General features: G+C 46.7%; 1 protein-coding gene across 1 annotated transcript in view; it reads right to left on the minus strand.

Annotated features, from left to right (window-relative positions):
* Positions 1 to 15,327, minus strand: part of LOC146046209 (uncharacterized) — a 40,789-nt gene extending 25,462 nt beyond the window's left edge. Inside the window, exons 1-4 of the mRNA XM_083165439.1 lie at positions 14,917 to 15,327; positions 10,142 to 10,316; positions 5,779 to 5,934; positions 5,481 to 5,617 (exon numbers count right to left, since the gene is read on the minus strand). Of these exons, the coding sequence (XP_083021565.1) occupies positions 5,481 to 5,617; positions 5,779 to 5,934; positions 10,142 to 10,316; positions 14,917 to 14,926 (478 nt within the window). The 5' untranslated portion in view covers positions 14,927 to 15,327. The remainder of the gene's footprint in view (positions 1 to 5,480; positions 5,618 to 5,778; positions 5,935 to 10,141; positions 10,317 to 14,916) is intronic.
* Positions 15,328 to 15,933: the final 606 nt, after the last annotated feature.

Consider the following 15,933-nt stretch of genomic DNA (forward strand, 5'->3'; position numbering starts at 1 on the left):
GTCGACCTTGTGGGGTCGACCTAATGACTGTAGACCTAAGTTCATTCTAATAGATGACCGCATCCCGACAGTGCAGTGATATACATACAATAGACAGCTGCAGTGATATAGACCGGCAGTCTATACGGTACAGACAATGCAGTATGCATCTGAGCCAGCTTGTAATAGACATAAAAAGCAGTGATATAGACATACAGTGCAGTTATATATACAGGTGCAGTGGATATACTGGCAGTCTATATGGTACAGACAACGCAGTCTGCATCTGACAGCCAGCTTGTATCTGACAGGCAGATAAACTCTGCACAGTCTGGGTCATGTTGGGAACCGAACCCATGACCTCTGCACTGTGATGCAGCAATGCTAACCATTACACCATCCGCTCTGTCCTTTATGCTTCCAACAGGCAGTGATGGTGTTTATTTACAGGATACAATGTTGCACTTGGCTCTGCTGTGACCAGAGTTTGAACTCTGTCTGCTCTGTAACCTGACTCCTGTTTTTGAGGAGATTATTACAGGGGAGCCCAGGCAGTGAAGGACTGGAGTGGAACCCCAGACTGGCTTGATAAGCTCTCTGTGTCCTTCCACACATGTTAAGTCAGCATGACATAACCAGCAATACATGGCCATATAGTACAGTGTAACACAGATTAAACTGACAGGCAGCTAAACTGTTAACAAACAATGCAGCATACAAGGGCAATGCAATTAATGGCACAAGGCTCCACTCAGAGCACAGTACTGTACAGTGTCCCGAAGGAGGGGTACAGGGGGGACATGCCTAAATGACCTGGTAGTGAAGGAGTGGAACTCCGGATGGCTGTGAGCTCCTCCGTGTCCCTCCTCACATGCAGCAGGCAGGCAGGAAGGGATTACAGTGGCGGGAACTCTCTGTGCTGAGCACAGTTCCCTGCCTACTGTCCCCGGGTGGAGAGGCTGATGTGGGGGGAGACTTCTCCCCCTGCTGACAAATGGCCCCCAGGGAGGTGTCCACATGCGGCGCCAGTAAAAATGGCGGGGATCCGGCGCTACCGGGCGGCCCCGCATACCTGGCGCCGCTGCCCACAAACCGTTTCCCTGGTGGTCCAGCGGGAGCGGGTGGCGGACCAGCCGTCCGCTTGTCAGCGCAGTCGGCGGTCCCCCATGCCGAACTGCTGCAGCAGCAATGCCCCGCAAGCGCAATCGGGGTGCGCATTACCTTTTGTCAGGTCCCCGGCGTCCAGTGGCGGCTGTGGCTCCCCAGTGCCCGGGGGTCGCTGCAGGTCCCCACCCTCGAGTGGCGATGCAGCTCCGGACCCGGGTGATGGAGCAGCAGCGCAGGTGTCTGCTCAGACACCCGGCGCTGCTGCTCTGTCACTGACAGAAGTCAGTGTAAAAGAAAAATGAAAAATAAAATATAAAAATCAAGTTAGTCTGCTAAATAGCAGCCCCTCTATTAGGTGCATCTGGCTCCTGCCAGCACCCGAAAAAACTGAGCTTCCTGGCCTGGAGGCGGGGTAGAGGAGGGGAGGAGCCCCACTGCCTGGGAGGCAGTTCAAGTTTAACCTAGGGTGCTGGTGCTCTCTCCCACTCCCACTACCCACTGTAAAGCTGTGGCCCCTGATGTCTACCGAAGGAGAAAAATTGTTTGCACGGTGTATTCATCCAGGCCCTGTGTTTTGCTTTCTTTTCCAACCACACTCATATCTTCCTGCTCCATAACCTGGCGGTTCTTCCTACCATTACTTCTCACCTACATTAGGTGGTGTCCAGCTTTCAGGTCAACCAGGACATTATTGTTCCGGCATTTGGACAGTCTGTTGTTACTACGGCTTGGTCCTCCTTGGACATTGTCTGGACGGGGCACATCTATGTGCGCAATTCTAGGCCGTTGCACTAGTCAGACTCTCTCCCTCTCTCTTTGTACTATAGGGGTCGGATGAGAGGGTGGCCTGCCTCTATGCAAACTACTGCCCGCTGGATTCACTCTGGCAGGCATATTTGGACACCTCCCTCCCGGTTCCGGCGGGGATTCGGGCACATTCCGTTAGCTCTGTGGGGGTGGCCTGGGCTGTTAGGGGCAGTGCTACAGTTGAGCAAATTTGCAGGGCGGCGACTTGGTCGTCCGCCAATACTGTCTTGCGGTTTTGTGCTTTTGACATGTTTGCCTCCCAGGACTCGGCCTTCGGCCAGAGTGTGTTGGCTGTGGCACAGGCGCGTCCCCACCCATAGGTGGCTGCTTTAGGACGTCCCACTGTAAAGCTGTGGCCCCTGATGGCTACCGAAGGAGAAAATGAGATTTATGTCTTACCTGGTAAATCTCTTTCTTCGAGGACATCAGGGGCCACAGGGATCCCTCCCTGCCGCACCTGCTTTACTTCCGTTACGGTTAAGTTATGATTATGTTATGTTGTTCCTCGGTTGAGGGTACTACCATGTGTTCAGAATGTGTCTCTGTGTGGTGCTTCTCTTCCTTCTCTCTTGTCTCCTGCCTTGGCTTGTTAAAAAAACAGAGCTTCCTGGCCTGGAGGCAGGGTAGAGGAGGGGAGGAGCCCGACTGCCTGGGAGGCAGTTCAAGTTTAACCTAGGGTGCTGGTGCTCTCTCCCACTCCCACTACGCACTGTAAAGCTGTGGCCCCTGATGTCTACCGAAGGAGAAAAATTGTTTGTACGGTGTATTCATCCAGGCCCTGTGTTTTGCTTTTTTTTCCATCCACACTCATATCTTCCTGCTCCGTATCCTTATTTGTCCATCATCATAAACCAACACAATATACTGTAGAAGACTTTCAAAGAGTTTGAAAATGTTCTTCCTTTTGTATGCTGATTCCAACTTTACCCGTGGGCAGTGGTGTAACTAGATGTTTGTAGGCCTCATAGCAAATATTCATAAGGGCCCCATGTTCCACTCAATAGTGAAAAATGTATATAGCACATTAGAGGCGGAACTAGTGAGTTGTGGGCCCAGGTGCAAAAAATTAGCTTTGCACACAGGCCCCATACAGCAGGGGCACACAGGCCCCATCCCCATCAGCAAGGGAACACAGGCCCCATCCCCATCAGCGGGGGGCACACAGGCCCCATCCCCACAGCAGGGGCACACAGGTCCCATCCCCATCAGCGGAGGCACACGGGCCCCATCCACAGGGGCACAGATGTTGGCAGCATGATGAACATGTAGCTGTGCTGCCCACAGGGAGCACAGGGCGGCTGCTGCTGCAGCTAACAAAAAAGGAAGTACCAGGGCAGTAAGGTGAGCAAACTACAAAACTCCCCCTCACCATTTTTCCATTCCATCAAGGAGCTGCACCAGGGTTGTGCTGCTGGATCACAAGCTAATTAGATTTTGCAATCCGGCAGCCAATCAGGAACCACTGCTGCCTGATTGGCTGCCAGACAGCAAGCTCCGCCAACTAGCTTGTGGCCGGAGCCACGTTTGGAAAACAGCGCAATCTATCAACAGCTGCCCGGCCGCGTACCCCCTGCCGCCCGCGCACATTATTAAAAAAAATCCATGAACTTCAGCACGTCTGCACCGGCGGTAGTTCCGCCCCTGTAGCACATGTTACTTTGACAGAGAAGATGGGCCCCTCCCAGCTGTGGGCCCCATAGTAGCTGCACTCCCTGCACATATGGCAGTTATGCCCTTGTCTGCCGGTTATGTTCTTGTATACATCGTCTTCAACAAAACATTGTTCAACAATAAATGAAATAAAAAAGAAATGTATTTACTGTAACTAAAAAGGCATTCACAGGCCTGCAAATAAGTAGGAGATTATTTATAAACAACATTAATCTAACAGTGCTGGAAACATATGTTTTGCCTGAATACAGGAATTAGTTCATAAAGGGTAATGTATTAAGATATGAAAATATGTGCACACCTTGGGAATAGATTCATTTTTTATGCAAACATGCCTACGTGTCTGCCAAGCTCATAACAATGGCCAAGATAGGTGTCAATAGATAATGTAGCAATCAGCTTCAGAATAGTACATACAGTACCTCTGAATCTCAAAACACATTAAAGCACAAATATAGTAAAATCATTGATGCCTGAAATGTGAGAGCGGGAACAGCTGCCCAGTGCTCTGGGATTTTCCATGACAAATTTGTCTAATGTTTGATAAGCATTTCTCTTTCCAACCAAACATTGAGACACTCAGTATAAGCCAGGTTTCTGCCCTATTGCCCAACCTCCTGGTGACCATTTAAAACACATATCGAAGCCTTGCCAGAGGTGGATTGGCAATACCAATAGGGAAGATTCCAGGTGGACTAGGTGCACAGGGCCGGATTAATGGAGGAGCGATAGAGGCGGCCGTCCATCGCACAGTATAGCAAATATCATGTGACGTCAACCAGCCGCCCCCTGCAGGCATTGGCTAACCCACATATCCTTGGGAACGCCCAGCATGTTTATGGGGATGCCCATAAATTGATATGCGTTCCCATGGCCCAGTGCCGCCCCTATCCGCCCCTGTCCCTCCCTCCCCGCTGCGAATGGCCCAGTGAGTGTGTAAATCGCCACGGCCCGTTCACAATCGGGGCTTGCACATGTGCTGAAGTGCGCTTGCGCAAACCCCCAACCATCGGGACAGGGGCCGAATTCAGACCACTACGAGTGATCCAGAATGGTCCCCCTGGTCTTAGGTAATTATTTTCCACCCCTCTCTGCACCCTTTTGTGTATTCATACAATTAACAATGTGACTGGGGAATGGTATATCATGTGGTGGTAGTCAGGAGATGGTGTAAACATCAGGTGAGAATTCTAAACAAACCCCTTGTGATGAGCTGTTTGTGGATGCTCACATAGCATGTAGGAGTCAGGGACTTCTTTCTTCTCTATTGAAGAGATTTTTGTAGTGGTGAAAGATATATCTGTCAAAGATTTTGGCAAAGTCTTTTTAAATGAAAATCTTCAAGTGTGTATGGGCCTTTAGTGATGCCAGATAGCAAATGCATTTATTGCTCTTCTCATTTTGCAATCAACTCCAATAGCTGATTTATTCTAAACTAGTTAAAAGCCCATCAAAAAAGTCAAAGACTTCAGTCATGTAATTTTATTTTAAACTGTGAAGGTTTTTACTTTCACTTTGAGCTGTGACAATTTTTAGCCCACAAACTCTCTCCCCTACCACCAGTTTTTATCTACTCCAACTTCCAATCTCTGTCCTCACAGCTCCCTCTCCCCATAGCCAGCATGTTTGAAACAGTTCAGTGTCCCTGCAAAAATTGCCTTCACTTTCTGTTATGATCTCTTTTAGCACACAAAGGAGTAATTTGGTCTGTCGAGTGGCCTCTAGTGGTCAGTGGGGGGTACTTCACCTCATAGAGGTGAGGAATAGTTAGACTTTTATATACAGAGATCAGCACCTCAATGACCAATGTCCATCACAGAGTGGCAGTAATTATGTAATTATTTATCTTGGTTGTTTTCATAACCTTCTAAATGATACGTTTGTTTATAACACATCCATCATTTTATTACACTGACCTGATTGGTAAAAGCACGACTCCCTGAAAAAGAGATAACCGCCAGGTTTAAGCCATCCCAACATCTTTTGTGTAAGAGCCACTAACTCAGCGTCCGTCAGGTACATGAAGAGCCAGTTAGAGAATATAAAATCAACACTGGGAATAAGAAAGAGCACATATCAATGTGTTTGTTTCTTATATGACATACCTTATGCTCCTTTATTTGGCACAGTATCACTTGCACGTCTTTCTTGCAACATTGGACCTACTATGACATGGAGTGATATCACACAGAATGCTTTCATAGAGCAATGTACCTTTGACTGGGCAGATCCAAAACAGTGACATCAGCTTGCAGGAAAGTGATGTTTCCATGGTGACCATTGTCTTTATGGTTCTTGTCAATAAAGGTCTGCATGAAGTCCACCGCAGTCACTTGTTTGGCCAACTTAGCGAGATTCCCTGTATAGCGGCTGAGAGGAAGAGTCCAGTCAATTCAATCCTTTTAGAAGTATACAATGTCTTCAAATGCCAATGCTTATGGCAGAAAATACTTAACGACCATCTAAACCATGTTCAATCTGTTATTGGTCCTTTAATCTACAATGGTGAATTCGGTTTAATGAGACCATGCCCAAATTCACATTAAGACCACTGTTTCCATTTTCTTTCATTCAGTGTTGTTTCCACTTTTATCAACGAAGATTTACTGTACAAGTGGAATTATACTACTAAGAACCTAATCTGTGCGCTCTGTGGGGTCTATTTATCCAGACTGTTCAGAAAATTTTCTATTGGCTCTCCTTTATCCAGAGCCTCAAAAGGGCACAAACGCACTCTGGATAAAGGAGAGCCAATAGCACAAAAGCACTCTGTGCCAGCCCCGCCCCCAAGTGTGCAATGCCATGTTATTATTGTGTGCCTAACATCATCACTCGCACAGGGAGCGAGGCCATAAGCAGCGGTAAGTGCTTGGCTGACTGGGGAATCCTATGGAAGCTACAGACAGCTATAAAGGCTGTAGGGTGTCCACCAGGAATTTACATGGGATGGTACTGCTGCGGGGACTCTGGCTGCACAGTGCTGTTCCAGGCATGCACCCTCATAGGCAAAAGCAGGAGTCATAGGGCAACGGCAGTGCCACCCATAGCCCCTTTGCTCTGTGTGACAGCACCGGTCTCACACCACTAAATATGACTGAGCCAGACTGCCCTGAACCTCTTTGCATGCTCTTCTATATCCATACTGTGTTGAACTTCTCTCTACTTACTTTCCTTTATCCAGACTGCCCTAAAACTCTTTCTCCCATATCCAGACTGCCATGCACCTCTCATGCATCTGTTTCTTTATCCAGACAGCCCTGCATACTCTCCCATATTCAGGCTTTCCTGAAACTCTCTCTGTGTACCCTCCTTTATCCAAGCTGTCCTGAAACTTTCTTTGTGTGCTCTCCCTTATTCAGATTGCCCTGAAACTCTCTCTCAGGGGCCTATTTATCACGGACCCAATTTACAATGCAATCTGGGTGGAATGTTGGATCACCTTGTACAATGCGATCCTATCCTCGGGATGTATCATCCCTAACACGCAGGTCCCTGCGATGAGCTGAGCTGGGCACCGGGGGGTCTGCGCATGCGTTAGCACTGGCCCCCTGCGTCCCTCTTACCGCACTGCCCCGGCAGCAGTGCGATCTGTAACCCATAGGCTACAATGGGCTACCGCCATCTCAGAATGGCGGTAGCCCAGGGATGCAAAGCGCAGGGATCAGAGATTCCTGCTGAGGTCCCTCCTGATACATTCCAGTAATACTGCATGATAAGTGGGCCCAACAGTGCGCTCTCTCCGGGATCTCCAGAATGCTATGAAACTTTCTCTGCGTACTCTACCTTACTCAGATGTCCATGAGCGTTTTTCTATTACTGTAGCTCTAACTTTTCAGAGGCAGATCCAAATTTACTAAGCCTTGCAAAGTTATAATGTGGAGAGAGATAAAGTACCAGCTAATAAGCTCACAGCTGATTGGTTGGTACACTCTCCAATGCTTAATACATCTGCTTTTAATTCTCACATGTGCTGTCTATCAAGAAATGTCTCAACTAGCATCAGTAATAATATTACTAACTATTCATTTTTACTGCTCTTCAAAAGAAAAAACTCCCAGCACTGGCTTTAAAACTAGTTATCTGCTCTGTAAATAAAAGTCCATGTGAATAATTCTGATTTGGCAGCAAAGCAAAAACTAAAGTAAATTTCTATCTGGAACAAACCACATTGCAATGAAGTGGTGAAATGTTTGCATGTACTGTTTGGTAAATACTGTCTGCTATTGCATGTAGCCAAGGGCATAACTACCATAGGTGCAGGGAGTGCAGCTGCTATGGGGCCCAGAGCTAAGAGGGGCCCACTTTGCCTGTCAAAGTATCATGTGCTATATACATTTTTCAGCATTAGGTGATGTATAGGGGCCCTTACAAACGTTTGCTAAGAGGCCCACATGTATATAGTTACGCCACTGCATGTAGCCCAGACATGCTGGACAACTTTATTTTTACACTGCAATTTAGAGTTGAGTTTGGACAAGTCCCCCACAAATCTTCCTATTTCTATCCTCTTCTTACATCAAGGCTGTGTGACACGACAATACTTCTACTCTCCCTGAAGTTGTGGGAGACTCGCTTTTTTTTGGGAAGTCTCTGGAAGAGTGACCAGATTACCACATTACTTCACTTTCTAGTGAAATGGGAAGGATGGAGAGATACAATGGTGAATCAACGGTCCAGAGGGAAGAGGGAGGGGCGGGGCTCGAACGATGCAAAGTATGTCAATTTGGCTCCACCCAATCTACACAAACTCATGGATCATGGGATTTTGCCAAAATGGGGTGAGGCCTAATAACATCCAGCCCAGCCCACCTGAAGTGATAAAACGTAATGTATCACTAGTTCCTGGTCTATGGATTGGCTGCATGCTTATTCCTTTGTGAAAGGGAAGGATACCTATAAGCACAGTGCTACAGTGTATATGTACTGCTACATCTGAGTGGCGTGTCATAAAACTGACTTATAGCCATGAGCCCCCAAAAAGTTAGTAAAGTCTATTTGATGAAAACACACCGATACCTTGCTACATGGTTCCATGTGTCTCACAGGAAACCTTATATCAAAAAGGATGTAGTCACAGGAATCACTGGGCCAGATGTATCAAGCTTCAAAAAGTGATAAAATGGAGAGTGATAAACAACCAGCCAATCAGCCCCTAACAACTGCCATCATTCTGGGTTTGAAACATGACAGGTGGGAGCTGGTAAACAAAAGGTTGACGCAAGTAATAAGTCAACATCGACACTCACCATGCTTCGGGCACCATTATGATCTAACTCTATGTCCACTTAAGTAGTAAAGTATGAAAAAACAGCTTTATTTAAAAAAACGTGAAAACCTCATGTCAACTTTTTTCATGTTGACCTTTTCCATGTCGACCTATTGCTTATGTCAACCTTTTGACCATGTCAACCTTTTGACCATGTCAACCTTTTTAATGTTATAGGCTATTGCCTGTGACTACGACCTATTGACTGTCAACCTTATTACTGTCAACTTTCTGACCACATCCTGCAGGATTCTCTGCCGCCCCCTGCTGTAGATGACATATACATAAACTATTCAAAGATATTTGATGACTGTCTGACCACTGGATGGTGTATAGTTACTATAGATCAGGGGTGAGCAGTAAGTGGTGCATGGGCTTTTTAAGAGAATGGGCCCTGTTGCTGCCCCTGTCAGTGCCCCCATCCTCTCTAGCCAGGACCAGAGCACTAGTGGCCTCTTGCCCCATACTGGAGTCAATTGCGCATGCACAGGACACCAGGAAAATGGCTGCTGTGCCAATGATTTTGCACAAGTGCTGCTACCAAAATAGGCCCCCTGGAGAGGTAAGTAATAAAACAACATGGGTGCAAAGAGTGGCGTGTGGCCGCCTGGACCCAGGGCCCATGTGCACCATATACCTTGCACCCATTATAGATATGTCACTGAAACAGCCTACTTCAAGTACTAGCTCAGAATATAAAGCAAAAATGCAACTTCCTCTCTATAGGGCCCTTTAACTTGTGAGATTTTGTCAGATTTTACCCAATTCAGATGGGCCAATTTATCTGACAAAATCTGATGTGCCTGATGCTGTAGGACCCAATGCATGTTCTCGTGTGCATTGGGTCTAACAAAGAGATTGATCATCCTGCACATAGGATAAATCTCAAGTCAATCAGGTCCAACTTATCCCTCAGACAAGTTGGACAAGTGTAAGGGGGCCTCAGACAGGTGCCTCCCAATATGAACCTCGCTTCTCTTGGCATAACTGCTAGTATTCACCAGACAGGACAGATGTTGCAATGCTTGATACCTTTGTATCATATATAACACATTGTGAATCCATAATATACATACTCTGTGACACATAATTGTCTAAACGATCCGGTCTCAGATAAATAAATAGTGTAACCAGTGCATACTGTATGTAAATCCCCCACTCCCTTTCCCCTTTTACCAGATGTTGCAATGGTTGTAGTACACCTAGCTGTGGACATCACATGCAAGTATGGAAACATTTCTATTGTCCGTTCACAATTACACAGGTGCATATATTAAAATGAAATTGCAGAAATCCTCCAGTGCCTCTTACCCTATCCCAGCCCCAAGCTCCAGCACATTTAATCCATCTAAGCATGGCAACAGTGATATGATTTCTGGTGTCTCTTCTGTGGATAAGAGCTCAGCATTTGTGTCCAGCATCATCTCTTGCACCGTAGCATCACGAGAGTGCTCTTCCCAAAACAGGGTCATGGTTTGCCTCAACTCTAATAAAAGAAAGAAAATGTAAAACATTACCAAAGCGTAGGCACCTCTAGTATATAGTCTACATAAGGTAATACTCCATAGTCAACTTCCCAGCCGTTACTCTTAAGCTGGATACACACTACACGATGGGCATGATTCAGTCCTGTTCACTAGGCCGCGTATGTTTGCACACTAGCAAACAGGTAAACGCTGCATGCTGCCGGACCGAATGTCCCCACTCTCACTGCCCAAATCCCATTGCTAGCATGCGAGGAGATGTGTTCCCTAACACTTCCTCCTCGCATGTGGCCAAACGGGAGAGAAATCATTCGATGGTCGCAAACCATCGCACGATTTCTCTCCCCTTCAGCAGTAAAGTAAGTTTAAACTGACTTATTTTGGCTGCAGACGTCAGCCACCCGCCCGAGACAACATTGCCACACCTATGTGTGCATGGGAATGCCCAGTGTTTTTATAGGGACGTCCATAAAACATGGGGCATTTCGCTGCTGCCGCCCCGTCTGCCCTCATTCCGCCCCACCTGAAGCATTGGCGCAATTGTGAAACTCGCCGAAGCTGTTCGCTCCTTTGGACATGGGGCTGAATTTGGTCAGGTCTGAATCAGCCCCTATGTGTGTACCCAGCAACATTACCACTGTCGGAACTTGGGAACTGCATACACACTTACGAATGCTGACCGCAACGGGGGCCATGCCGCATTCCCCAGAATGGCCGTCGTTAGCGATGTCCTCCATTGTACTGCATGTACAGGCAATTGGAGGATGTCGCTGATGACATGAGGCAGCGCACGTCGTCAGCCATATGTATCATACACATTAGACAATATGAACATTTTGTCGTTCCGACCCATCAGAATCGGCAAAATCGTTCAGATATCATCTAGTGCAGTGTTTTTCAACCACTGTGCCGTGGCACACTAGTGTGCCTTCAGCTGTTCTCAAGTGTGCCCCCAGATCTAGACAACCCCAAACCAATTTACAGCCACCACCAGTTCAATTGATATTCACTGGTCTCTTCTTTTATGTAAAAGGCCAATGTATTTTATTTTTGTTTCCTGTGGGGACCAGTGTGATTGTTTTCTATATAGGGGTCAATAGGTTTGTTTTTTTCCCTGTGTGTTTTGCCCTTTGGAGATCTCCTGGTGTGCCTTGGCAATTTTAAAATCTTATTTAGTGTGCCACAAGGTAAAAAGGTTGAAAATCACTGATCTAGTGTGTACCGAGCACAAGACTCATGCATTTTATGTTGCCAAAGACAAGCTGTGCAGTTTGGCCACATCCGGAGCCGGTGACTGGCGCAGCATGCTCCTCAGGGCCGGTTTTGTCACTAGGCCCGTGAGGCACGGGCCTAGGGGCGGCACCTGTCATGGGCGGCACCTGCTGTCACTCAGACACTGACACTAATACAGAGCTGGCGTTCGCCGCTCAATAAAGGATGCAGTCAGTGCAGGAAGGAGCTTCTGCATCCCCGATTCCCCACTACTGTGCCTGTCCGCTGCTGCTGCCGCTGTACCTGTCACACTCTGGTCAGCAGCGCCGGCAGCCTGAAGGGACAGTCCCGTCCTTCCCTCCTGAGCAGTGCATGCAGGCATATGTCACACGCTGACAGCCTGAAGCTCTGAAACTCCGGAGTCCGTCCACCTTCCGGAGTCCCGTCCACACAAGCTGTCCAAAACGAAGAGTTACGCTACTAGTGATTTATGTTCCTTACAACTTGAGGCAAGGAACTATTCTCCCTGCAGTGAGTGCAGTGCACTCAGGTTACTGGGCCGAATCCTCCTTCCTCTCCTCATGCTGCTGCTGCACTGTGCCAAATGTGTCTGGAGCAGACAGTTTAACTGTTTGCTTCCCTTCTATTAAACAAACAGTAAGTGATAATACATTTTCATGTTAACAGTGTGTTCCTCCAAGTGTGTCCCAGAGCTATATATATATATATATATATATATGGTACTTGTTTCCTAGCACGGCCACAATCGTATGGATCGTGTACCTTTAAGTTAAGGTACACGATCCATACGATGGACCCGATTTCCTTTGAAATCAGGTCCATTTGGCCGGCTAGGACAAAATATCGGGGGCATCGCGTCGGTCGGGACCGTTAACAATGGTCCCGACGCGACCGACGCGATGCCCCCGATTTCCCCATAGGCTTCAATGTTAAAAAATATTTTAACATTGAAATCGTGTCGGGAAAGGTAAAATATCGGGGGCATCGCGTCGGTCGGGACCATTAACAATGGTCCCGACGCGATGCCCCCGATTTTTCCATAGGCTTCAATGTTAAAATATTTTTTAACATTGAAATAGTGAAAAAATGTGAAAAATGTGAAATGGGCCAATATGACCCATTTCACATTATAGATGTCCCCGTCGTCACCCCACGATAGACGCCAACCCGAAGCGTGGCGAGCGCAGCGAGCCCGCGAGGGGCGGCGGTGCGCGTCCTCCGACCTTTTCATTCCCCTACTATCCACGTCGGCGTGGAGTTGAGAATAGAATAGTGTGGCGAGCGCAGCGAGCCACCGAGCCCGAAGCGTGGCGAGCGCAGCGAGCCCCGCGAGGGGACGCGTATAACTTCACAGGTATACGCGTCCCCTCGCGGGGCTCGCTGCGCTCGCCACGCTATTCTATTCTCAACTCCACGCCGACGTGGATAGTAGGGGAATGAAAAGGTCGGTGATGCCCCCCGCCGCGTTAACCCGGCGGGGGATGGTTACAGCATCCCAAAATGCGGTAAAAACCCAGATAACAGGGTTTTTACCGCGTTTTTAGCTTAGAGAATCTCCCCCAAAGACACACTGAATGAGGCCTCTCTGGTACTAGGTATTATAGCAATCCATTCCTAGGTCAGTAAGCACTAAAGCCCTTCCCATGGGATACATATGGATGACTGACTGTGAGGATGCTGGTGGTCAGAATCCCAACACCAGCATCCTGATGGAGGGAATCCCAACAGGGGTCAGGTAAGTAAACTTCACCTTCACCTGTCCCCACTTCCTAACAGCCTAATCCTCTTTTCCTGCAGACTGACCATAACCCTCACACCCCGCTGGGATATGGTCATTAGGTCGACAAGCATTGGGTCAACATGCATTGGGTCGAGACCATTAGGTCTACATGCAGAAAGGTTGACATGGGTCTAGGTCAGTGGTAGCCAACTCCAGTCCTCGAGAGCTACCAACAGTGCACATTTTCCAGACAACCTAGCTGCTGCACAGGTGCACTAATTTCTCACTAACACATTTTAAAAGATCCACAGGTGGCGCTAATTACTTCACTTGTGATTCTATGAGGAGATCTGGAAAACATTAACTGTTGATAGCTCTCGAGGACTGGAGTTGGCTACCCCAGGTCTAGGTCGACATGGGTGTAGGTCGACATATCATTAAGTCGATACAAGCATTAGGTGGACATGAGCAAGGTCGTCAGACAAAAGGTCGACATGGGATTTTTCAGGTTTTTTTAGCCGACATGTGCCGACAGGCAGTATTTCATGCCCTACCATCCACTACGGCGTGGTGGAAGAATAAAATAGTGTGCCAAGCATAGAGGTGCTACGTTTCAGTGTCCATGTTGACTGTGTCGACATTTGGGTCAAAAAACAATGAAAAACCTCATGTCGACCCTTTGACTGTCACCTTATCCATGTTGACCTAATGCTTGTGTCGACATAATGACATGTCTACCTATACCCATGTCGACCTAGACCCATATCGATGTTTCTGCATGTGGACCTAATAGTGTCGACCCAATGCATGTCGACCTAACTGCTGTAGACCTAATGACCCATACAAGTGACACGAGTCATCCTTAGCAAAAGAGAAGTTTAAAAAAATGACTTGCTTCCTACCGAGTATTTTCAGTTCCAACCTTCCGCTCCCATAGAAGACTGTACACACTGACTAAGCTAATATGTGTGTAGGGGGTAACAAGATATCAAGCTGGGTACACGGTATTAGGCTGATTGGGATTGTTTAAAGTGATTCATATTTTTTTACATTTGAGAGGCGGATTCATGTTAGCACATATTTTTTGTTGGTGGAGTTTCTTTTAAAAAGTTCCCCTTCTTGAAAATGTACTTAAAAAACTCTTTGGTCATGTCGGTAAAATTTTATTTGAAGAGTTAACGGCATCAAGATGAATTTTTCAAAAAATTCTGAGATATAAAAAAAAAAATATATATATATATATATATATACCAAGGTCTAATTGACAGGAGTAATAACATAAAAAGCAAAGTTAGACAGATATATATATATATATATTTATAATGTGCAAATAGAAATACGTACTTAGTTTTGCAGAGAAGATGTACGCAATACTGCACTATGACAATTACACATAACAATGACATTGCATAGCATAACTCTCACGTGCTGAACAGCACGCTGGATATTTGAAGCTGGAAAGCTTTGTGCCTACAGCGGAATTTGCCAATAACTTGGACAACTACTGTGTCCATTGGACTGTGATAAAGTCATACAGGACCATATGCATCATGAAAAAAATAGGGAAAGGATCCAGGGTCAATTAAAAGCACAAATATACCGTGAAAATTACGTCCCACACCCCACATATCCCAGCACTGGTCACTCACCATCTCCCATGGCTACTTCTGTAGAGCAATGCGTGACGTCGGGAAATGCAAAATCTTGTTCGATATATCCACAAATAAAATATAGATCTACTTTATTACATTAAATACAAAACGGAAAATATATATTATGCACTATATATTATCTAAGTTTTTATAAAAAAAAATACACTACAAAAATAAAGCTCCTTGGGCTCCCTGACTTTAATACTGTATGACAGTATGTATGGCCATTCTCGTGCGACTGAAGCTTTTGCTGTATCTATTATACTTCCTGCCCCGAGGCGTCATTCAGACGACGTGCAATGAGAAGAGAACTATATAATAGGTGACCGTATATATAATGTACACAAGTGCCGGAGCCACCTCTACCTGACATCCAGCATACGTGACGTCACGGGCAGCGGGTGACATGCACTACTACAGCGGCAGATTAGCTGACCACGCCCCTGCTTCCTGCTGATTGACTCTAAGCTGCTCAGAAGGCGGTGAGTGGCCAATAAGAAGCTGTCGGGTGGATCTAAGCATAGGAGGGTGGGTGTGGTTTTTGCTAATGTGAGTGTAATGTTTATGATGCTGCCGCTGCGCTGCTCCTGCGGCCTGCCTAGTGCCTGGGCCTGAGGCACTGGCTGGGAGAAATGAGCTTGGCTATTAGCCAGGGACGGGGCCCCTATTTGCAGGATCTGTTTTCTGTTTATGAGTCAGCACAAAGCTCGGATTCCAAATACATGTTTTATAGTTATAATGACATGTACATGGTGGTGGTGATGACAATTATTGAACACTGATCACTTAATTTTCTGAAGGTTACTGGAAGGATTTGGGTGCCCATGGACCAACAGGAGGAAGAGTATAGTTGTCATGTTGTTGCAATACCCATCATGTTAATTTATATCCATCATATGGTGACACCATAAGAGCTGGAGTCAGAACCTGCTGCAATACGTAGGCCTGCAGAAAGTCACAGCTATTTACTTATGTCAGCTTGCATAACTGCAGCTAAGTACAGTGATTGCATCA

Source organism: Crinia signifera, chromosome 11 (genome assembly GCF_055691185.1).
Source record: "Crinia signifera chromosome 11, ASM5569118v1, whole genome shotgun sequence".
Classification (NCBI taxonomy): Eukaryota; Metazoa; Chordata; class Amphibia; order Anura; family Myobatrachidae; genus Crinia; species Crinia signifera.